This window comes from Ammodytes marinus (genome assembly GCF_949987685.1).
Source record: "Ammodytes marinus genome assembly, chromosome: 2".
Lineage (NCBI taxonomy): Eukaryota > Metazoa > Chordata > Actinopteri > Uranoscopiformes > Ammodytidae > Ammodytes > Ammodytes marinus.
This window is the reverse complement of record NC_137231.1, coordinates 22,735,962-22,759,470: the sequence shown is the minus strand read 5'-3', so window position 1 is coordinate 22,759,470 and position 23,509 is coordinate 22,735,962. Positions and strand designations below refer to the sequence as shown.

General features: G+C 42.3%; 3 protein-coding genes across 4 annotated transcripts; all 3 read right to left on the bottom strand.

Moving 5' to 3' along the window:
* Window positions 1-1,934: 1,934 nt before the first annotated feature.
* Window positions 1,935-3,682, bottom strand: gadd45ga (growth arrest and DNA-damage-inducible, gamma a). The gene is made up of 4 exons (XM_080041744.1): window positions 3,550-3,682; window positions 3,317-3,418; window positions 2,983-3,193; window positions 1,935-2,791 (listed from the first exon to the last, which is right to left on the bottom strand). Exons 1-4 carry the CDS (start codon window positions 3,600-3,602, stop codon window positions 2,678-2,680), a joined length of 480 nt encoding a protein of 159 aa, XP_079897870.1. The 5' UTR covers window positions 3,603-3,682; the 3' UTR covers window positions 1,935-2,677.
* Window positions 3,683-6,607: 2,925 nt separating this feature from the next.
* Window positions 6,608-15,401, bottom strand: creb3l3l (cAMP responsive element binding protein 3-like 3 like). 2 transcript variants are annotated; one of them, XM_080039205.1, is made up of 10 exons: window positions 15,272-15,401; window positions 13,149-13,286; window positions 12,505-12,877; window positions 12,155-12,285; window positions 11,889-11,981; window positions 11,379-11,485; window positions 10,722-10,790; window positions 10,517-10,601; window positions 10,311-10,404; window positions 6,608-8,336 (listed from the first exon to the last, which is right to left on the bottom strand). In XM_080039205.1, the coding sequence occupies exons 2-10, from the start codon at window positions 13,284-13,286 to the stop codon at window positions 7,927-7,929; spliced, it is 1,500 nt and encodes a 499-aa protein (XP_079895331.1). In that variant the 5' UTR covers window positions 15,272-15,401; the 3' UTR covers window positions 6,608-7,926. The 2 variants fall into 2 exon arrangements, with proteins under 2 accessions (XP_079895331.1, XP_079895332.1); XM_080039206.1 differs by having other exon boundaries at window positions 13,149-13,289; window positions 15,272-15,391.
* Window positions 15,402-16,773: 1,372 nt separating this feature from the next.
* Window positions 16,774-21,239, bottom strand: nim1ka (NIM1 serine/threonine protein kinase a; the record flags this gene model as incomplete). Its single annotated transcript, XM_080038858.1, has 5 exons — window positions 16,774-17,532; window positions 18,093-18,239; window positions 18,755-18,876; window positions 20,310-20,422; window positions 20,911-21,239. The coding sequence occupies 5 exons, from the start codon at window positions 21,237-21,239 to the stop codon at window positions 16,774-16,776; spliced, it is 1,470 nt and encodes a 489-aa protein (XP_079894984.1).
* Between the last annotated feature and the right edge of the window lie 2,270 nt (window positions 21,240-23,509).

Here is a 23,509-nt window from a genome sequence, read left to right as displayed (position 1 = left end):
CTGCTGCTGCTGCTGCTGCTGCTGCTGCTGCTGCTGCTACAAAAATCAAGGATTGAGATAGAAGATAATGGTAAGCCTGGGTGACGCAAACATGGAGAAATGGTGGTTCTAGAGAGAACAAAGTAGCATCTGATCCATCACAAAGACCATCAATGTCATTTTTCGTCCAAAGTAGGTCAAGGATTTGGTCAACAACACACTTAGAGCTTCACTGTAACTACCAAACACTTGTACACTCCGAGCAGGTAGCAACACAGTCCACATTTATATTCTTGGGAAAATGGGACTTATTTGATATTGTTCTTCTACCAAGATTAAACATGTTGTTTGCCTCTGCCATTGTCGCAGCATTGTCTCCCCCACCCCCCCATGGCTGGAGACAGAAAAGGCTGCCTGAAGAACGCTGACCTGCTTAGACAAAAATCCCCGAATATTTTGGGTGCTTTTGTAGACATGAGCTGATAGCACTATACTTTCTCTTTTCAGTCCATTGTTTTTTACATTCTGTACATTCTCAGATGTGTCCCAGTCTACCCCCTGAATTGTCTGGGACTTTTAGAGGTATTTTTTCAAAAATATCGTATTTTCACTCTTATTCTTTAACTTTTTTTTTGTTTTTTTTATCATAGAAGAGGCTAGAGTGCAGCAGCCACAGACTAATAGTCATCATGAGCCACATTGGTTTTCATATTAGTGTGTCACAATGCTATTTCATCCAAATCTAGCTACAGTTTTGACAGTGTGTGTAAGAAAACAACTTGTGTTTTCAGCAATTATATTAATTTATTTGAGTCTCCCAAATGCCCATCAGTGCAGATAGTAATGCCCATGGAAAGTCCCTTTATTGCTTCTCTACAACTTTCCTGTCATTTTCTTTTTCTTTGAAACTCTGTCCGTGTACCTTTCCCTCTGTTCTTAGTGTGTGTGTGTGTGTGTGTGTGTGTGTGTGTGTGTGTGTGTGTGTGTGTGTGTGTGTGTGTGTGTGTGTGTGTGTGTGTGTGTGTGTGGTTGTGAGCATTTATGCGTGTGAGTGTGCACATACATGCTTTTGTGCACCTATGTGTTCAGGCGTGCACACTTTGTATGGTCGGACCGGGGGGTTGGCTGGAGGCCGAGGTCCTGACTAGAAAAGCGAGACAATTTCCTCTGAAGTCTGCAGTCTCTTTGATGTGGGGCCGCCTCTTACTGTCAGCTTCAACTCAGAGCTCACCACAAAGCTCCCACACTTCCCTTTACCTGCCACTGATGACCTTGCTGGCCCTCATCCGGCTGCAATTGCAGTCCATTTCTAGTGTGCTTGCTTGTGACTGCTGTGTGTGTGCATGTTTCTATATTAATACAAAAACTCATAACTTTACATTCATTTTACCATGCATGTTTTGGTTGCAGGAATTCTTGTAAGCATACTGACATTAATAAACTAAACTCTCATGTATTCAGACTATGCATTACTGCAGATCTCCCAGCAGTGCATTTCTATAGGTTATCGATACCGTACACTTGCCTACGATGTTCAAAACTACAACTGCATTATACCTACTGACACACAGAACTCTCTCCTTCAGTTGCCTGTGTACAGACAGCATTCTGGCTGCAGCGATTGCGCAAGGTCTATGAGCAGTAAGACATCAGTTCCTGGAAGGAGTACATGTCACAAGCGTCATTATGTTGCAACTACTCCACCTCTGTTGTCTCTCTATTTAATCTATTTCTCTCTCTCTCTCCACCCCACATTTAACTCTTTACTTCTTCCCTCACTGGGCTGCTGACATGGTGCAACACTTCCTGACACTTCTATATATCCGTGCAATCATCTTCCCACACTCTGATGCATCTTCTTGGCCAACCCTTAAAGTTTAGGTGAGCGCCACAGTGGTCCGTATAAGCATCATGCAAAAAGGGAGAAATAACATTTCTGACAAGGTGAGTTTGATTTCAAATGTTTATTCACAAATCGTTTAAAGAACATGAGTACAATTCAAGTGAACATTGCATTGATTTGTCTGCAGCATATTTTAAAAGTCAAAATAATCGTCCATGAAAAAAAGTGTCACAACAGACACAGCTCAAATCGGTATCTGCAAAGCAAAGTCTCTGCTTATTCCAAGAGCTGCCCGACAGCTGCACTGAATGAAGAAAAGTAAACGTCCATTTTCAGACACCCTCTTGCAGACCAGCATCTTCCACGTTGCCCTCTGATTAAATTCAGTCCAGCCTTTGCACTTTCATACGTCCCATTTCTTGCACCGTCTTTATCTCTGACCTTCTCAGCTCAGTTCACCCATCGCCTCTTTATCTAAGGCAGGAAACTGGGTCCAAACGTATCATCTTTGTTTCTTTTTATGCACTCTGCAGCACAGTCAAAATCCTTCTACAGTGTCCAGTCAGGCTTTTGTGTCCACACCACAGTATACGCCTGGTCACCAGCAGTCCACACTCGACCTCTGCTGAACTTGGACCCCCTTCTCCTCAGGGGACAATCCAAGAACCAACAGTGCCGACCCAGAATGCACTGGAAGGGGGTTACAGCCACAGCCTCTTAATCCCGACATGTATGCGAGGCTTTTTTTTCCTCTGAAAGGCTTTGACATCCCCAGCTGAAACTCAGCTTCTTGACTTTCTTATCATCGTCTTCACCGTCGTCATGTGAAGCATATTAAGTTAGTGGAATGTCTCTTCAGCGCTCTGGCAGCGTGATGGTGGGCACCCAGTCGTACACACTGCGGCTCTCCTCACAGAACAGACTCAGCTTGTCCAGAGCAGGGTCTTTCCAGGGGTTAGCACTGGGGCTCTGAATGGAAAAGAGAGTGAAGGAGAGACATTTAGAGTCAGAACACCTGCCCACAGATACTATATGGCTATGTATGCAGACAGTGCATTCACTTGTCAAGTCTTAACATTCAGACAGTGGAGTGATGCATGCATGATTCACTGACTGACTGTGTGTGTGTGTGTGGGTGCAACCCGGGCGGGGGAACGTACCGTGACAAGAATGCAGTGTGCGTCCTTGGGCTCGCCCGTCTCGTCTGCGCCCACGAGGTCGGCCAGGCGCTCGATGTCGTTGACGCGCACCACGTTGATGTCGTTGTCGAAGCAGAACGCCTGAATGAGCGTGAAGTGGATCTGGAGCGCAATGTCACACTCGTACTCCTCGTCCGTGGCGAGCACGCAGAAAGCCACGCTGTCTGGGTCACTGTTGGTAGGAAATACAAGAAAGAAAAGCCGGTCAGAAAATATTCTCTCTCTTGCGTAGACTGTTTTTTTATTTTTTTAATTGCAACTGTGGTTTAAAATGTCACTGGATTGCAATACTTACACATTCATGACTTTGGCGGATTCGTAGACTCCCACTGTCAGGTAGTCCTGTTTCTTAGCAGCGAGGAGCAGCTCTTCCAGGGCTGCACCGGCACTTTGCAACCTTGATAAAGAATAAAAATGCGCATCGTTAGACACAGTGGGCACATTCCGACAAAACAGGCATAAAGGCAGCATTCGCATTTACACAACAGCTCGAATGATATTGTATCCGTGTTTGAAATAGATATTTACCTATCTGCGTTTTCCATTGTGTTTTCTTGTCCGCGGATCTCTTCCAGAGTCATAGTTATAATCCAAGCGCGATCGGGATTGTGCAGTGAACAGGGTAAAGAAGGTCTGTGTGTAGTAGTAGTTAGTTCTCGTGTCGTCCCTTGCGTTATTCTGAGCTCTAAACAGGCGGTGGGTGGATTTATAGCAGATCGGCTTGGTTTCTCGGCAAGGGGCGGTCTCTTTTCGCTCGCGCCTCCTCCCATTGGCTCAGAGCAGCCGTGGGTGAGGAAAGCAAAAGTTCCCCTGGCAGTTATGGTTGTTGACAACCCCACGTGGGGGCAAGATTGCAACTTTTCAAGAAATCCCCCCCATCCCCTTCCGAAACATCAATTCCCCCTTACCTCGTCAACATCCAACATCACCACAATGTAGCCTACTAAAAGCACTGTCTGTCTGAAAGCTGGACTTTCAGAGTTACAGTCAACAGTAGCCTACATTCTTACACAATAAAACCTGAACCCAATGGCTCCAACTGGCCACCACAGCAAATCATTTATATGATGTCATGTTTGTGATATAAATGTATAATAGTCTAATAGCCTACATGCATACATGGTGTAATATAACATGCTTAGGAGGAATAAACAAAGTAACTTTTCATTATCCCAAATTATTTTATTTCAATAGAAGTGCTTATGCATTATGCTGCACAGCTCGTTGTGTATTCACGGTGTTATGTAGGCTTAGGCTACCACTTCATCACAAAACAACAGGACCCATGGTGTGTGTGTATGGTTACATAAATTGTTATGCACCGTGATGTTCTCCCATGGCAGTTATCAAACCATGGGAACCAATACACATGAGGCAATCCTACAGGTGACAATGTAATCGAATATGCAGATGATCAGACAAGGGGAAATTGCAGAAGCTTTCCGGTGGTTGAATGAGCAGTGGGATCAGTGGTAACATTAATCTATTATTTTCCATGATCCACTCTGGAACAGTCTTTCAAAGACTGGACTTCCCCAGCGCAAGGGAATCACTGCCGAGCTATATTTAGCCCTTCAAAACTTTCCGAGTCTAGCCGTGCCTTGGCCTTGATAAACAGCTTGCTGTGTGCCGCTGGTGCACCTAGATGCGCGTGCGTCAACCGGTTACCCAAGGTGCCACCTGGGTTTACACGGTGATTACCGGGAGTTCCAGAACTGTCCGGCGAACTGAGCGATCTTTGAGCCTGACCTGACCCACATAGGCGAGGTTTCTCGATGACACAATGCCATGGAGGAGTGACCAGAGCAGCTTGTAGCCGGCACACGCCACTTTTTGTGTTCTCCCATTGAAAGGGAGGCTTAATAGCCGGTCAGACTTGACGCGTGTCGTTTCTCTGTGGAGGAAGAGAAAAAAAGGCGACTTTGTGCCATAACAATACGCACGCCCTCCACCTGCCCCGGGTCATTTAATGGGACTGGAGGATGTATGTGTGTATGTATGTGTGTGTGTGTGTGTGTGTGTGTGTGTGTGTGTGTGTGTGTGTGTGTGTGTGTGTGTGTGTGTGTGTGTGTGTGTGTGTGTGTGTGTGTGTGTGTGTGTGTGTGTGTGTGCGCCCTCTCACTCTTAATTACCCCACTCCATTCCATTCAGTAGGCTACCCTGCAGCAGATGCCCGACAGATGTGCGTGGGCCCCCCTCCTCTAAAGCGCCACGCGCCACGACCAGTTGTCTAGTTTATCTTATCATTTGGGACTGCGTGTGTTTACATTCAACATAATTTGCTTTTCAGACTAATGCCGAAGGCTGTGCATGATTATTACACACCGGTTGGCTGGTCATGTCTTAACTTGAAATTAGGCTACAGTAGCCTATAAGCAATAGTTTAAGAGTATAGATAATTATTAAGACTTGAAAATGAATTGTAAAGCCTAAAAGGTTAGACACCAAGAAAAAGTGCACCCACTTATAGACAGTGATACCACACAATTGGGTACAAATGTGACAAAGTAAACTTAGTTACAGGAATGTTGCTCGCTTACTTTACATTGCTTTGCTGATAGATGATGAGTCACATAATACTCACAATGCCACTTTGACATTTAATAATGAGGGTGGCTGCACGAGACCTGCATGACCTTTAGCCTATCCACACCATCTATGGAGCTGCTGAAGTTGCTCAGTCAGTGTCACAAGTCTGGAGAGCCACCGCCACCTGCCGGCCACCAAGAGCGCGACCTTTCCCCTGCACACAACTAGTCTCAACATGCCAATGCAACTCATGATTCCAACAACAAAAACTGGTGAGTCACAAACCACGTGCCTGAATGCTATTCCCCGAAAGCTGAGGTTTCTGATAAAGTCAGACAAATATTGTTTGCACCAGCCCTGGAGCAGGAGTCTGAACAGGGAGGAATACACAAACAAAGAATTCTTGAGTGAAAAATAAAAAAATATTTTTGAATTTCTTTACAGTGTGTAAGTTGAAAATGCCTGTCCTCCCAAGACAATCTTTATCATGTCTGTGTCATATCCATACGGGTACATTCACGTTTGTTATTTGCATATACAAATGTATGTATATATATATATAAAAAAGCCACTGTACTCTGATCAGGTTCATTATACATCCTTTGGTATCTGGAAGCTGTTGGGATTGTGTGGCTTTAACAGTTCTGAATGCAGGGAGCAGTTTGGCTAGGAGCAATGGGGAAATCCCCAGGCTGGCTGTGAAAGTCCCAATGAAGAATATATTGAAAATAGTGTTCCTATAATATGGCCTCAAGCAAGCCACCAATTTCCCATACACTCCAATGGTCCAACAGTTCCAGTCTGTGGTTGTAGTGACAGCTCCTGAGTGCTATTTATCAAAAATTACTGTCTTGGTTTACAAAACAAGATAAAAACTAAGAATATTAAACACATTTACACAGGTGTAGAGATACTTTTCCAGCTAAATCCTGATTGCCTTGTATGATACATAGCTTCACCGAGTGTAAGAACTAAAATTCCTATTAGACAAGAATGAGCCTGTAGGTTTTCTTCTATTTCTTCCTCAATAACACAGATTGAGACATTTTTTGATTCATAAAAAGTTTATTATCATAATAGAGGTCCACACATTTTTTATACATTAAGAATTCAAATGTACATCAGAGCTACAATCATTTAAGCGTATTTACTGTACATTCCCTTCTTGGACTACTGGCAAATGTCAGTGCATTTGTTCAACATGATCAACATTTAAAATCTCATTGACTGTCATTAACAAAATAGCAATTCCAATACCATTAAGATCCCCTTTAATAATATCGACAGTAACTAAAGAAATACACAAGTAAATAACAAAAATGCCTCACTGACAGAACAGGTCATTACATTTCTGAGTATATTTTACTGTAACACGGTTTACTGAGCAAATCCAACCCCTTATTGTGTGTACACAGGGGCTAAGGTGTTTCAGACATGTTTATAGATTAAAATCTGTCCCATGAGGTTGAAAAAGAGGAGATTGAAGGGGTGGACTGGGGTCGGCTAACACTGACAAAGTCAAGGGTGCAGCGTCTTATTCTATATTTTGGCGTTTCTTCTTGCTTAACTGTACAACATAAAAACTAAGCATTCCAAAAATTAAAAAGGAGCATGGATACCCTTGTTACAAGGGAAATACTAACAAACTTTACAATTCTTCTAAATGGCCAAATGTCCTGCAATGGCTTATGCATTACGGTGGTCAAACAACCACTTTGTTCAAGCATTATGAGAATCAAGCAGCCTATATTCACTACGCAATAGATGTTTGTGGCTAGTCTGCTGTGCGCACAGTCTTACTAGTTTCACAATAATTTACTATGGCATTCATGAGAAGCCTGTGTTGACATTTAGATCTGCTGGAGGTGATCAGAAAGACAAAGTCAAACACAGCTCTCCCTAGAACTGGGTGACAAATAATAATCAAGCATCAAGTCATACTTCTCTTGAAGTAATCTACTGCCAATTTGTTACACATGATAATCATCAGCACCACTTTGTACAGTAAGGGGAGGGCCCTCTGTGCTACCTAAGTAGCATGTGGCCTCCAGCAACAAACGCATGTGTGTCGCTGCAATGTCTTATTCTTTAGGTATTTTACAATTCTGTAATATGGATTTCTCTCTCCAGTTCTTCTTGCCCACTGGAACAAGGAAATCCTAACAAAGTGCTATTAAAATAACAGTAGTACATTATAGGGCCGTTAGAGGGGAAAGGTAGGGATAGACATGATCATGCATGATCATTTTTAATCTTTAAAATTAATGGGGTTTCCCCTAACTCCTTGATTGGATTCAAACTTCCCTCTTCTGCTGCCTTAAAGCATTGAAGAATATCGCTCCCTCTGCTGGTTACTTTGAGCACCATCGGCCCCTACTACATCTCATCTGAGCGGTGCTGCTGTAATATGACAGAGGGAGGGTTCCGGTCTATCCAGTTATCCTTGGATCCAGTGACCTCATAGGTCACAGCCGATGACGCCACCTCAGCAGCATCCACGGAGGCTTCCTTTAAGGGCCCGCCTATTCCGCCAGCCGGACCCATGTCTGCAGCCTGAGGGGAGCTGGGGAAGTCTGCAGAGGAGTTGCTGTTGATTCCTGTCTCCGAGTCGGGCTGCTCCACCCTCTGGTAGTCGGGGGTGTGGTTCTTCTGACCGCCGGCGAAGATGGCTTTAACGTTTTCAATCTCCACTTGGGGCACTAACAACAGGTCCTCCTCTTCAGGCTCCAGGTAGGTTACGGCGTCTGTGCTCTCGGCTGGCAGCGAGCGCAAGGTCCTGGAGATGACTGTGCAATGAATGATGAAGGGGGGAAAAAATTGTTATCAGAGCAATGAACAAAAAGAAAAATGTTGTTGAAACCACCTGGATCCCCAAGTTCAACTCTGTAGGGGGAAGGATCTAATGTTCTTTTTAAAATGAAAGAAAAATTAAGTTTTTGTCAAAAAATTAAGTTTTTGCTTCGCGGTCAACCTGACAAATTGAAGAATCTCTCGGCGGACTTGTAAGTTATCATCTGACATGTCCTCGTGAACTTTATTGCTTTGTTTGTGCTCTGTACTTGAATCACTCTTTGTCAACTGAGGCTGTGTAACTGTCTACCGTTCAGGGGAATGTTTTTGGGCTATACGGGGGAATGTTTTTGGGCTATAAAATGCAAAGGTTCCATTTACATTCAGCACGTATTACATGTAAATCGTATTATATACATTGTATTATTGTACTCTTTTCATTATCAGAATAAACACATTGGCCCTCATTTATCAAACTTGCGTGGAAACCATAGATAATAAATAATATGGATGTAGCATCCGGGCTGACCTCAGTTATTCACACGGCATCCAATAATCCTGTTTTTTTGCGCGTCGCCATTTTGTGAGGGGGAGGGAGATAGCTGACGTATACCTCCGAGGCAAAGTGAGGGCCAACGGGCGGAGAGCTGTCACTCAAGAGATCGCGGCAATACATTTTAACCTCCAAAAGAATAAAAACTAGCGTGGGCCAAAAAAATTCACCCCCCTCAGTGTTGTCATGGAGATATGACCTAAACATACAGACTAAAATGGTTTCGTGGCCCAGGCTGTAAATAGGTTTAATAATGCTGTGAAAACGGCATGTTTAACATTGGAGTCAATGAGAGATGGCTGTCTTCTGCTCCCAGCCCCCAGTGGCACTTCCTGGTTACTACAGTTGTGGTCACTTCCTTATTGGATGCTGGTAAAAATCGCTGAGGTTGGGGCTTGGTGGAAACTGGTGCAGATTCTGCCGCAAATACCTCCCTACGCCAGGAATCGCGTGGGATTTATCAAACAGTCGTATCTCGCCAATCTCAGCGTACGCCAGGCCATTATTGATAAATGCGGCGGCTGAAAACAATCGTATCACGGCCCTATATTTTCTCAGTTTAGAGGTCTCGCCCAGAGGTTTTACGACATGGATATGCGCATTACGGCACAGAAGAGGAACTTATCTGAAGGAGAAATTGACAGAATAACAGCGAAAGTAGAAAAAAAAAGAGTTTCATTTCGGAGCATTACAAGCGGCATCAAAGAACGACAGAAGGCAGCAGTTAGGAAGAAAATAACTGCTGCGGTCAACAGTGTTGGTGTTGACAACAAACGATCTCCAGCTGAGGATTTTGCATTTGAGGTTTACATCAGTAGGCTATCGCTCAAATGCTATAAAACAGCATATAGAATTATATGTCGGCATTTCTTTACATAGATGAAGAAAAAGTGATCTTTAAAAAAATCGCCACTAAAAAAAGCGTGTTGCTGTTCTGAAATGCAACCAACTGGAGGTGCGGGCATAATATAAGTGGTAGAGGAGAAAAAGTCCCCCCAGCTGCTCCAAGACGGAGACAACTGCCCTTACGCAGTCCCATGCAGTGCTCCTAAGTGGCCGGTGTGTGCACTATTGAATCAGCTCTCCTACTCAGTTGCACACCATAAGCTGCACATTTTTAAGTGATCAATATCTTTATTTCGGTCTGAGCAAACACTGCATTTGTATTATCTTCTAATAATTGTCCAACAAAGTCATCGGCTACCCGGCACAGCCTGCACTGCGAGTCCATGCTGTTTACAAACTTGCGTACACGAGCTGAGAGCTGGCGTGGGATTTGAGCGTATCCTACGCTCACGTCCATATTGATAAATGCCGAGGTTTGCGTGGAAATGTGTGTACACCCACTTTTCTGGTCTACGCACGGTTGATAAATGAGGGCCATTGTGCTTGAACAATATTTGTTCTGCCACCTTACCTGTGGAGGGTGTGTACAATTCCTTCTGTTCTGTGTTTCCGCCAAATGGATTGACTGACGGGAAGATGATGAGACAGAAAGAGAGCAGGAACACCTGGAGGGCAAAGCCAAGAAGAGAGAGTGATGTCATTGTATGTCAGATAACTTAATGAAGAACAAAATGAGCAGGAGAGGGAAAGACATGTTAATATAGTAAACCAATTTACCATAACACAAGTGCTGGTTGTGCTGGCCTTCATCGTGGACATCTTCACAATAGACTGTAGTTTCCTCAGTTGCTCTATCAAGGAGCTGTTAGAACCAAAAGGACAGATTTATTGTAACAGATGTCAGCACATTCAGAAACACTTTGTAGAGACGTGCCATTCAATATTGATGCAGAGGCAATTATCTCAAGAGTTGAGTTCTTACACATTCTGTTTGTGAAGCATTTGGACTTTCTTCTGTAGTTCCAGGTTGTGTGCAGTACAGACGGCAACCCTGAGGAAGACATTGTTTCGGTGATTAGTATAATTATCCAAAAGTACATTGAGTATTTGACCAACCATAAACATTAAAGAGCTGCAATTAATCCTTGCTAGTAGCATAACTAATCAAAAGGAACTAAGCAGGCCTAATGATTGCTCAGTTTACATTACCCCCTCAGTGTGTGTTCTTGTGCTTGATTGAGCAGCTTCAACTGTAAGCAAGATAACATCTGACGACTGCAGAAATGAGTCGATTCCTCAATTATCGATCGCCGCAAAATAAATAGATTCGAAAGCTCAAATAATAATGATTTGATGTCATACATGATTGTACACTGATAACGACTGTTAATTGCAGTCTTAGTTGTCACATGCAAGTTATGCTTTTCAGTGTTTGTTTTTTTCAAATAATGAGGTTCGGAAATAAAAGAAATTGAAGGTGAAGCGTGAGCAAGACAATCAAGTTTATCCAAAAATGAATAAGTTACCTTTGAAGTCTTATGTGATTAAAAATGTATAGTGAGCGACTACACTGATTTCTAGTGTAGAAAAAGACCTGTGGAATTGTCTCAAATTTGTAGAAATGGCCTCCTGATCTCACCTGTTTTCCAATCCATCCACGTACACCTTCTTCTTCTTGCGGCTCTCCTGAGCAGACTGCTTGTTGCGGATCTTCCTCCTGACCCTCTTGAGGGTCCGCTCCTCTGCCTGTTACAAGGAGAGAAGGCTTTCAACAGACATGACATATGCAGCAGGCGCATAACAGCCTTGAGCCGCTGTGCCACAGAAAGACCAAACAACTGAATTTTGAATATTCATCCAGTGAAAGCAGGGTTTGAGGGCAAAATAAATCAAATTAATAGGGGAAACTATTGGCATTCATACCGAGACAAAAACATTAAACATGTAGCCAAAACAATTATAATTACACTGCTCAGGATGATAGTACAATAATTGGCACACAACATTTATAAACAATAATTCAGATGCATCGGTAGCATGCGATTATGCTCATTGTTATGTAAGCATTCACAATATTTGGCAAATGTTCTTATCTAGAGCAGCTACTTGGGATCTGCTCAAGTAACTGAAAATGTTCTGGCATCAATACCTTTGTGAGAGGCATATGTGTGGGAATGGTCGCTCCCTCTTTGGACAAAAGACGCTTCTCCTCCTCGGTCAGTACGATCTCTTTAAACTGGAACTGGAGGGGAAAAGGACAAAAAAATTATTTCCTGTTTCCTGTGTGGTTTTGCAGTGAAACATAAAATGTTGCAACAGTTGCAGAATGCAAAAATGTGAAGTATCAGCTTGCAGAATCATGTCACATGTATGGAGGTATACCTAACAGAAACGTAACGTCTCTATGATTCTCACCTGGTCTGCTAGGTTAGGATGAGTTGAATCCTGTGTTGAGTCCTCTATGGCCAGAGTGCAGGGCAACTCACTGTCAATGTCTTCATCCTCCTCCTCCTCCTCCTCCATTTCCTCACTCATCACCAAGTCATCTGACACAAGAGAAACACATTTAAAAAGTGAACTTAATCTGCCTTTCTGAAGAAAGCATCCCTCCCACAAAATGTGGCCCAAAATCCATGTGTTTTGAAGGGCTTTAAGTGAATATGAAGGGGTTGAGTGGATAAATTAAGAAATAGTCAAGTGTTTAAGCATACAGTATAGCACTACAACATTACGTCAGAATGGGAGAGTTTGTGGACTGCACATACCGAAATCGATAAAGACATCTGTATCTGGCTTCTCTGCTCTGACACTTTGCAGGGCATCCATGTCCCTGTCTCCGCTCTGCAGCAGGGAGTAGCTATGATCGGCCTGGACTGACAGGGCCTCGGGGTTCTCCAGGGCAGGGTCAGAGGGTACGGGGCTGGGCTGGGAGTAGCCAGGACTGGGCACCACGTCGCTGTCACTGCCCTGGGGACTGGGGCATCCTAACAGGTTGCCGTTTCCAGCCCCAGAGCTGCTGTCGTCAGATATGCCGCTGTCACTACCAGAGGGGGAATGAGAGGGGCAAATAGCCTCCATGTTGTCCTCTACATCCAACAAGCTGGACAGAAAGTCCTCAGTATCCATACCTGTCAGCATCTGGGAGAGAGAGAGAAAAATAGCTGTGTTACACCACAAAATGAACACATACAGTAGTTGGGATGTCATCAGGTTGGTCTTGTGGCTTTAGCTTCTCTATGGTGGTGATATTATTTGTCTAAACATACCAATACATTCATAAAAAAACATTAATATCACTTTTGAGTCATCCATAAATAAACAGGAACAATATGGTTGAATATTGTCTTTGATAGCGATCCAACCAACTATATGCCACGTTGATTTTTCCTTTCTGTGAATGAAGTCTTACGTCTTGTTCAGACAGCCAGGATTCCAGTCCATGATCGTCAGGAAAGAAAGGCTCAGTGGAGCCGGCCTCTCCATTGGAGAACAGCAGCCCGAGCAGGTCTGCTCCATCCAGGGCCTGAAGCTCCTCAGTGACTGACATCTGCTGCAACACAGCAACATATACACAACAGCACTTGCATTAAGTTTCATATTTGTCAAGAATGACATTGACATCTCAGTTGCTCATATTACATACAGTATATGATGTTTATATAAATAAAAATGTAAAAAACACTTAGATGTATCGATATATACACTCAACAAAAATATAAACGAAACACTTTTGTTTTTGCTCCCATTTTTCATGAGATGGACTTAAAGATATAAAATTCATTCCAGATACACAATTGTACCATTCCTCTCAAACATTGTTCACAAATCTGTCTAAATGTGTGATAGTGAGCACTTCTGCTTTGCTGAGATAATCCATCCCACCTTACAGGTGTGCCACATCTGACATCATGATTAGTGCACAGGTGTGCCTTAGACTGCCCACAATAAAAGGCCACCCTGAAATGTGCAGTTTTGTCTCACAGCAAAATGCCACAGATGCCACAAGCATTGAGGGAGTGTGCAATTGGCATGCTGACAGCAGGAATGTCAACCAGATCTGTTGCTCGTGCATTGAATGTTCATTTCTCCACCATAAGCCGTCTCCAGCAACTTCGCACAGCCATTGAAGAGGAGTGGACCAACATTCCACAGGCCACAATTGACAATCTGATAAACTCTATGCGAAGAAGATGTGTTGCACTGCATGAGGCAAATGGTGGTCACACCAGATACTGACTGGTTCCAGACCCCCAATAAAGCAAAAAAATGCACATTTCAGAGTGGCCTTTTATTGTTGACAGTCTAAGGTACACCTGTGCACTAATCATGATGTCAGATCAGCATCTTGATGTGGCACACCTGTGAGGTGGGATGGATTATCTCAGCAAAGCAGAAGTGCTCACTATCACACATTTAGACAGATTTGTGAACAATGTTTGAGAGAAATGGTACAATTGTGTATCTGGAATGAATTTTAGATCTTTAAGTCCATCTCATGAAAAATGGGAGCAAAAACAAAAGTGTTGCGTTTATATTTTTGTTGAGTGTAGTATTTATCGATTATGAAAACAATTGTTGGTTGCAGCCGTTAAGTGGATCCTGACCTAATCTGCCTTTTTGAGCTGAATTAAATGAAAGTAGACCTTCTTGACTATCACATGATCCTCCCACTATGACCAAACTGGTTGTATACAAGTCCCATTAGTACAATACAAAATATTAAAACTATTTTTTTAATGTATTGCTTATGTATCATCCTGCTTTAGAATGTGTGATAATACATTACCTGTGTCACAGGACAACATAAATATATAGTAAATACATGGAGTGATGGTCTACTTCTTTGGTTCTGTTTAATAGCTGTATTGGCCCCACAGGCTGTAATGCATTTAATAACCTCAGCAGCTGCAATATTAAGGGTTGGGTCTAAAGTACAACAGAGTATACTTATAACGTACGTCACTCTGTAATAACACATCTAGAAAAGTGTCTTGTAAACAGCTTGATGTTGCATCATTGCCACGCTTCCCACATGACCTCATCTTTTACTGGGCCCCGCCCCCACATGCCTTTGTCACAGGATCTGAATACAACATCAAGTGTCAAAACAAATAGGATGCACACAGGCTTTAGATCATTGCAGGAGAGGAAACGTTTAATGCTGCATTGCTTGCGCAGGTATTAAGAAACAAAACAATTAATGCATTTCGGATGCACAGTGCCTTTTTTGTCCTGCAAAATCAAGAGTATTGTCTTTCAACATACCATTTAATTGGCAAACGAAGTGGCCTGTTCAACGTAACCCAACCCGTGGTTATGATACATGCATTTGGTTTAAAGAACCCCTGCAATTTTACAGCGGCAGAAAATAAGGACAATGTCTTAGGCCATTATCGACGACGGGCCATGCTAACCCAGTAAATGTTAATCCTGTCAAGATGTCTATAGCCCGGAGGGCGTGGTCCCTATCGTGACATGAAACACTCTGAAAAAACATTAAACGCAGTAAATGTCGACAATATATTATCTTACCTTTCGATGACAGGACACAAAGTATTAAGAATTTGAGTGACTCGGTCCGGGTGTCTATTGGTTTCTCTTCTGAACGTGTCGGTCTTCGCCTCAATCGTCTACCGTCGGAGCGCTTCCTACAGAAACCACCTTCCAACAAGGCAAAAATTGCGTCATCACGCAAAGGCGGATATGAGTACGTGGCCTTCTTAGGGGCGTCTGGGAAGTGTAGTACAGTATCCTACCATATACCGTCCTCAACAACTGTCCTGCTTTTTGCAGAACACTTCATCATACAGTCTATGATGTAGCAGCATAGTAAAATACAACAAATGAATACATTGGATAAGATGATCCTACATTATATAGGTCTACAGTAGGCTATAGGCGAACCATTCTTAATTAATAGCCACCTCAGAAAGGTAGCATATTTTTTGATTTACACACACACACACACACACACACACACACACACACACACACACACACACACACACACTCTTAAATGTATAGTATGTATCATATCTGCCCATGTATCATATTTAGCTATTTAACAACAAAAACTTTTTTGCAAATTGAATATGTGATTAGTCTAGTGTGACAGTTATAACACATACAAACACACAAACACAAGAACTAATAAGATTTAAAAATAATTTTAAAGAAATAGACGGATTTCAATTTATTTTAATCAACACATGAGCATGAACATGGCATCAGATGATTAAAAAAAGACATTCACCGAAATTGCCAAAACTGAAATTGATTTTGCTACATGAAGAAATTAAACTTTGTTGCCTGATATGTTTGTATTTGTAGCTCAATTATATTAATTGGCCTTTTCTAGGCCGTGGGGAAAATGTGAGAGAGGTCATTCAGGTTAATGAGTCCGACATCTCATAGAGATACAGCACATAAGAAGGTAAGACGTGAAATCATATCATCAATAACGTATAATAAAACAATTTTTTTTGTTGTAAATGATAGAAAACTAAGGCATCGAAGAAAAGTGCAATTTAACATTAAAAGACACCACATTTCCTGTATTGACTGCATGTTATACCTCTTCATCTCCTTAGCATAATTTTGTGGATTTCTGTTTTCCTGAAGATTCATGCTACATTGATTTCATCGGGTTTATTCGTCCCGTCACAACTGAGTATAGAATGGGTTTATGTTAACAATATCTGGCCAGCAGGACCCAAATAAATGTATGCCATCTGATTATTATTATGTTTTCTTCAATAAATTATATTTCCCCCACATCTCATAAGGATTACCCTGTCCCTGACAAAATACAGTATCATTCACCACATTCTCACAGAGACTAATTTTACTTACTAGAAGAAAGATACTAAATTGAGAAATCTCAGATTTCAGGAGCTGAATGGGGTAATACACCATGATTGAAATTGATGCTAGACTGAAAAGCACTTTTTTATTATTTCTAATGAAATCCATGCAATCTCATCTCAGACTATAAAGTCAATTAATTTCCAGAGCCAGCCAATGAAAAAAATGTGTCACAGAATCACACAGAGTTTAGACGTGTGCCTTAAGCTGCGGTACCCTTTTAGTCTTTCTTTTTTGCTCGTTGCTGTTGGTCCGACTGCCTTTGTGACGGCGGGAGCTTTCTCCACAGCCCTTCTCTTGTGAGCACGGTGTAGCAGGATCCTATAGACGCCGGTGATGGAGCTCCTGCAGTCTTTTCCGTGGTTGTTGAGGATGTGTTCTGAGGTGATCCCTAGTGTCTCCAGTGCTGCCTTCACCTCCATCTCCTCTTCCCCGACTTCAGGTGGCTCGCTCTCAGCTAAGTAGGACGGGTCCAGCTTGAAGGGCTCCATGGCACGCGGGAAGTTCACGGGGAGCAACCACTCACAGCCCATCATCTGCTCCACTGTACAGCGGTCAGATGGTGTGGGCTGGAGTAGTCCCCTGATCAGTCTCTGGCACGCCTCGGGCACCCAGGAAGGCAGGACGTAGGCCCCCTCCAGGATGCAGCGCTTCAGCTTGGGCACAGTGTCGGCCCTGAAGGGCATGGTGCCCGTCACCATGAAGAACAGCATCACCCCCAGGGCCCAGATGTCCACGAAGATGCCAACGTAATGCTCGTCCCGAAAGAGCTCCGGCGCGGCGTAAGGCGGAGAGCCGCAGAATGTGTTGAGGGTCTCGCTACGGCGGCTCAGCGTGCTAAAGCCAAAGTCCCCCACCTTGACACAAGAGCTGCTGGTGTAGAAGACGTTTTCTGCCTTCAGGTCGCGGTGGATGATGTTGTTTTCATGCTGTGGGGAGAAAAAAAGGACAAAACTGCATCATGTAAGGGCCATGGGTTCACATTAATTCAGTTATTTAAGATTATTCGAACCATAATTATAATAACTAGGGAACGTATCTGTAAATTGTTTATCTGTCAAGGTTTGAGGATGATACACATAATACTTTGTAAATAATCATTTGTTTTCTGTCAGAAATACAATTCACAAATTTGTTTTTTTTTATTTTTATGTACATTTTTACATGTCTGGATAAAGAGTGAATGCCTAAAAAGTGAACAGAGGATGGAAAATAAAGGAGTAATAATTCCAGTTAAAAGTCATATTGTCCTATGAGATACAGTGTATTAGGTAAGAAGAAAAGAGGACATTTGAATGACCCCTATGGTTGAACCAGGTCATTGCAGTACTATAGATGCTATAGACAAAAATACATTTAAATACATACATCCAGGACAGTTGTCTGTGTATTAATATTGTAATTAACTTTACGTAGGTTGTATTTCTTTGGGGATTCTGTTGTCTGTTATTAGACTTAAACATGGCACTATACACTTCTATGTACTGACCATGTGTTCAACAGCAGAGAGGATCTGAGCGAAGACGATCTTGCTCTCGGTGTCAGACAGTTTCCCCTCTGTGGTGATCTTGGTGTAGAGCTCCCCTCCCCCTGCGTACTCCAACACCAGGTGTAACCGTGACAACGTTTCCACCACCTAAAGAACAAAAGAGAAAGAACACAAGAATGACAAACAGCAGTGATCATTGGGGAAACCCCTTTGGATTAGATTAACCTTGTGTTCAAAATTGCATACTCTTTATTTTTTCTATTCTACATACTACATCTGACCATAAAAATAATATATTGAGCATGCAGTATGCTACAATTGGAACATACGTTTACTTATTTATTTCATCAAAACATTGCGCCTTGATCTTGCTTTATTATCACATCCCCGGTTGTTTTCATACAGAGGCTCCGTCGATGTGACGTCATCTCCGGTGCGCACTGGATTGTGGGTCAGAATTGTCCAAATAGCATGCCGTTTTCAACACTAAAAATCTCGGGGGGCTGTAGTAGACATCTGGGTATTTTATTGCATACTTAATCTGACCACAAGAAATGGGACATTCCTAAAAAAAATTCTACCATACTAAATAGCAGAAAGTATGGGCATTGGAATGCAGCCTTAGTTCATATCTAAATCAATATGAGTGTGACGAGTCAAACCTCATAGAGGCGTATGATGTTGGGATGGTGCAATTTCTCCATGCTAGAAATCTCTCTGGACAGCAGCCTCTGGGTCTTCTGATCCAGCTTGGTTTTGTCTAGGATCTTTATGGCCACTTTGTCTGTTGACGCCAAGGGAGAAGATAATAAGGGTCGATCATCATTAAAGAAGAACACATTTGAACAGATCATTTAAAAGTATGCAGAGAGAAGCTTTAAAAAGGGGGCATTTTCTTTCAAACAGAAACTTGCTAGAGGAGATACACATTTCAATTAAGACATAAGTACTCCCATAGAATCATCACTAAAATTACACTAGTTTTTTCTGAATTAGACATGTTACATACATCTTATGCAGATAGAGCGGAGAGAAAATGTTCCAGCTGAAGTGAAGCCGAGCCTGATGCTCTTCTCTAGATAATTTGATGGCGGATTAGCTCCCCTCAGAAACCAATTTTCTTGATTATGTTCTCCCTGGGGGTCAATTATCACTCTTAGCCCTGTCTATATAGTGGAAATCTACTTTTGTAAAAGATGAAAATTGCTCTCTTTCTGCAAGTGAGTCCAGATATGAGAAGATAATCAACTCAGGGTGTTGATTAAATATGAAAGGGATATTATCCTGGAATTAAAATGTGCTCAACACCTTTAAAAATGTGTCGACGGGGAGAATATGGAGAACATTTCCAAAATTTACACAATTTTACAGCCAATAAAGATCTAATACTTCACATATATCAAATTCAAACCACTGATACTGTATCTTAACTGTATTCTGTTAAATGATTCATGAAGACGAGTAACATGGACCTCAGGTAACTGAATACAGAAAAGTTCTTAAGGTGCAAAATGGTGTTGAGATATCTGATGGTGCGTCAGTATGCATTATTCAGGCTGGCATTAGGCTCCCTTTCAGCTGTAACATTGCTGTCAATTGGGGTATCCAAAACGCATCGCAGCTCATGTCATTTTTGGAGGACCTAATGATACCATTTACATACATACAGCATGGCACAGACAGGGATACTGTTAAGTACATATAATCCAGACACATTGAGTGCACACACACACACACACACACACACACACAACCCGCTCATTCTCCTCCCTCTCTTTAGCCCTTTGATGAGGCATGCAGCAATTTTAGCCGTCGCTAAGGAAACTGGAGATCTCCAATCAATCCATCTGTTCAAGGGCAGCAGACAGTCTGTCTCTTTGTGGCTGAATCAGCCCTCTGGCCGGGCACACATCAAGTTAATAGTGAATTGAGACATAAGGACGCAGTTGTTAATGTTGCCGCCCGTTGATGGAAGCAGCTCATCAGCCAAATTAACACTTACATCTAATACAAAGCCACAGCAGAGAGCAAAATCTGGGCTTAACTAAGAATTTTTTTTATCTCAGAGGAAGGATGTCTTTAGTGAAAGCTATGCAGTCAAGCCATCTTCCTTCTGTCACTGTATAATATCTAGTCAATCTAGTCAGCTGATGTTATCCTTCAAGTGAAGACGTTTTAACTGTATTTTCTCACGGATGTTTTGCACGTCTTTCTTACCTTTGGTGAGGGCATGAATCCCTTGCTTTACATGGGAGAAATTCCCACAGCCGATCTCTCCTCGAATTTTGTAGAAGCCGATTCTTCTGCCCACCGTTAGCTCACGGACCACCCTGTGACCAGAGATCACGTAAAAGAGAAGATGTAACACACTATCTATATTCTTAATGATATACTACAGCACCATAGAAAGAACCTCACACCCTGGTAGGTCAAAAAGCGAAATAAAAAATACAATACATCTTGATTTTTTCGAGTAAATTCTGGAGTGGCCACAAAGGAACTTTAAAGGTGCTCCGAGGAACTTTCAGTTTGTGTTCATTCTTGCACCCCCTTTGGACAAAATCTGTAGTGTTTTTACTACACCAGCTGTTGTTCCTGGGTGAACGTACCCTTGACGGTTAACGGCATTAAGAAAAACAATATACAAATAGCATTCCTCACTCTGATGGTCTCGTTTTCTGTTGCATGTAATTTATGATCATCAGAGGAAAAATTAGACTGTTTCAGCAACATTTAACAAGATCCTCGTAGCACCTTTAAATAGGTGATTTTTGCCTCTATCTTAAAGACCCCCATCCCCCCCTCCCTAGCCACCCACCTGTCATCCTGGCACATATCCAGGTTCAGCCTTTCCAGTGGAGTGATGCGGCGGACGGTGGCTCCCTCGTCGTCTGTGTTGAGGTCGGAGCTGTCCTGGCGGCTCCAGCGGTTGTACCGTTGGCCGCCACCACCAGTGACCGCAGCCGCGCCGCTGACTGAGCTTCCCAAAGAGGCTCCGTTGGACTCCCTGGTGTCTGCCCCAGAAACAGAGTTGCTCCCCCGCCTGGCGCCCGCTGCTGCTGCCCCCGACCCCCTGGATGAGCCTGCTGTCCTGGCCCCAGCTTCAGCCGCTTCCGGGCTGCTCTCGGAGGGGCAGACAGCAGTCATCCTGAATGGGACGCCCAGGATGGCAGTTAAGTTGGGCTTAGCTCATGGCTGGGGAAGTCGTAAGAGAGTTTTGGATACACCAAAAAAATTAAGAAAAAAGAAAAATCTCAATTTATACTTTTGGAGATGGATTATTTCTTGCCAGGATTCTGTTGAAAGCATGTGTACTGTTCAGATGCTCAGTCATGGGTGCTCCTTTATTATGCCTCTTTAAGATCTACATCTAAACCGAAAACTAAAAGGCATCAACATGCTTTACTAAATAGTTTGGATGCTGCTTCTATTCAACTGCATTGCAAGGTCATCATAAGCCCACTACATTATACAGTATGCTACTCCATTTGTTCTTGTTTATCATTTAAACAATACATGGATGTGCAAGCCATGCCCTTTCTTATGAGACAGTAACTAATTTTTAAAATGTGTACGAACGAATAAATACAAATACCAACTATCTTTAATTAAAATATATCACAATTGTTGTGCTATCATATAGCATTACGCTATCATACATCCAATATAATAGATCCAATGTAAAAGTTGAAATAGAGAAAATTCATAAACTGCCAACAAACCTTACCTTCAGATGTGTAAGCCATTTAGGAGGTGCATTCTGTCAGTGTCCTTGCCCAAAATCCCAGTGCTATTTAGACAACTGAGTCAGTAAGCAAGTGTATTTCAACGGCGTAGGACAGAATCAAATGCTGCATCCAGAATGTCCCAAAATCTGCTGCTGCTGCAAACTGACCTCGCCAAGATCGGAATATCATCTGAAGCTTGACGCAGTTGTAGCCTTGTTGCATTTCAGGGAAAGTCCTGTGGTCAAAGCGTTAGATTCCCTTATTTGTAACTGTCAACAATGAGGTGATGAGACTGGAGATTAGACCTGCTCTGCGTTCTTCAGATGCACGCTCTCACTGTTGTCTCCTTCTGAAGAGGTCTGCCGAGCTTTAATGGGCTCTTTTGAGTCTCCAGGGTATAAATAGGCCACAGGTTGAGGAGGAGGGAAGAGGACGGGGATGGGGGGAGAGGTTGAACAGATGATAGTGTCAGTGTGCATCCATGGAACCTGGAATGAAGCACAAGATAGATAAACAAATTAAAATCTAATTTATGTTCATTTTGGCAACCTTACCTTTTCTTTTTTAATTGTCTAATTCTTGTGTTTTGTTTTTTACCAAATTTAGAATTTTGACAATTTTTTAAAATTTTGTATTTTCTCAGCATCTGTGTTAAACTATGGTGTAGATTATTTCTCACCCTCCACACAAAAGAGTTTGAGTGCTGCACATGTCAACACAAGCGTGCCTGTGCAGTATCTGCTTAAGTGTCCGTTAATGCGTATTGTAATCCTTACTTAATCTAGTGTTTGAGTCCTGTTCCAAGGGCGATAGGGGTAGAGCCGTTAGTGCCAAATTAAACAAATCAGACATCCTCATCACGTTCTACGACAAAAGACACTGACCAGCCTAGCTCATTTTGAGCGTGCACATGCGTGTGTGTTGTACCTACATTTGGGTGTATATGTTTTTAATTAGGTGATAATTACATGCTGCTTAGGAAACCACGCTCTAACAATGTCCCATGAGCAGGAAGAGAAGAACGTGAATCCAAGGTCAAAATGAACCCTGATTTTGCAAACATTTATTTATACTTTTGTGACAACTCAAATCTGTAAAATAAAATAAACACATTTTGGTGTCCAAAAACCCTTATCCAACCTAATAATTGGCCTAATAAAATATTAGTCTTTACATTTTAAGGGCTTTCAGATGTTTCAAAATGACATTCTAAATTGATCTGACTGAAGCTTAACTGAAACCAACTTTAGTTGGATGGTTTTGTCTCTGAAGCGTATTGATATTGTGATCTAAACTACTGTACCTAAGTATTGTTATTTAAACTTCAATGAAATACGTAATACGTTCAACCAGCTTGAGCCAATTGTTTAATATTGAACCTTACGCCGGAATTGAATTATCTTAACCTGAACTACAATCTACTGCTTCTTCTCGAGTTTGATCAATTGATTGTCTATGTTGCCCATTCAGATTTTTCCTCCAGTGTTGTCCAAATACTATTAAAAAGACATAGATGAGCCCAGCCATTGCACTGGATGTCCATGTTACTACACTATCATGAACACTGTAACTTCAGTTCATTTTAAATCAATTCCACATAAACAAACCAGGTGCAGTACACACCTTTTTTTTATAGCTACCAGCTGTGTTGAATGTAATTAAACCATACATTTGTAACGTATCTTGGTT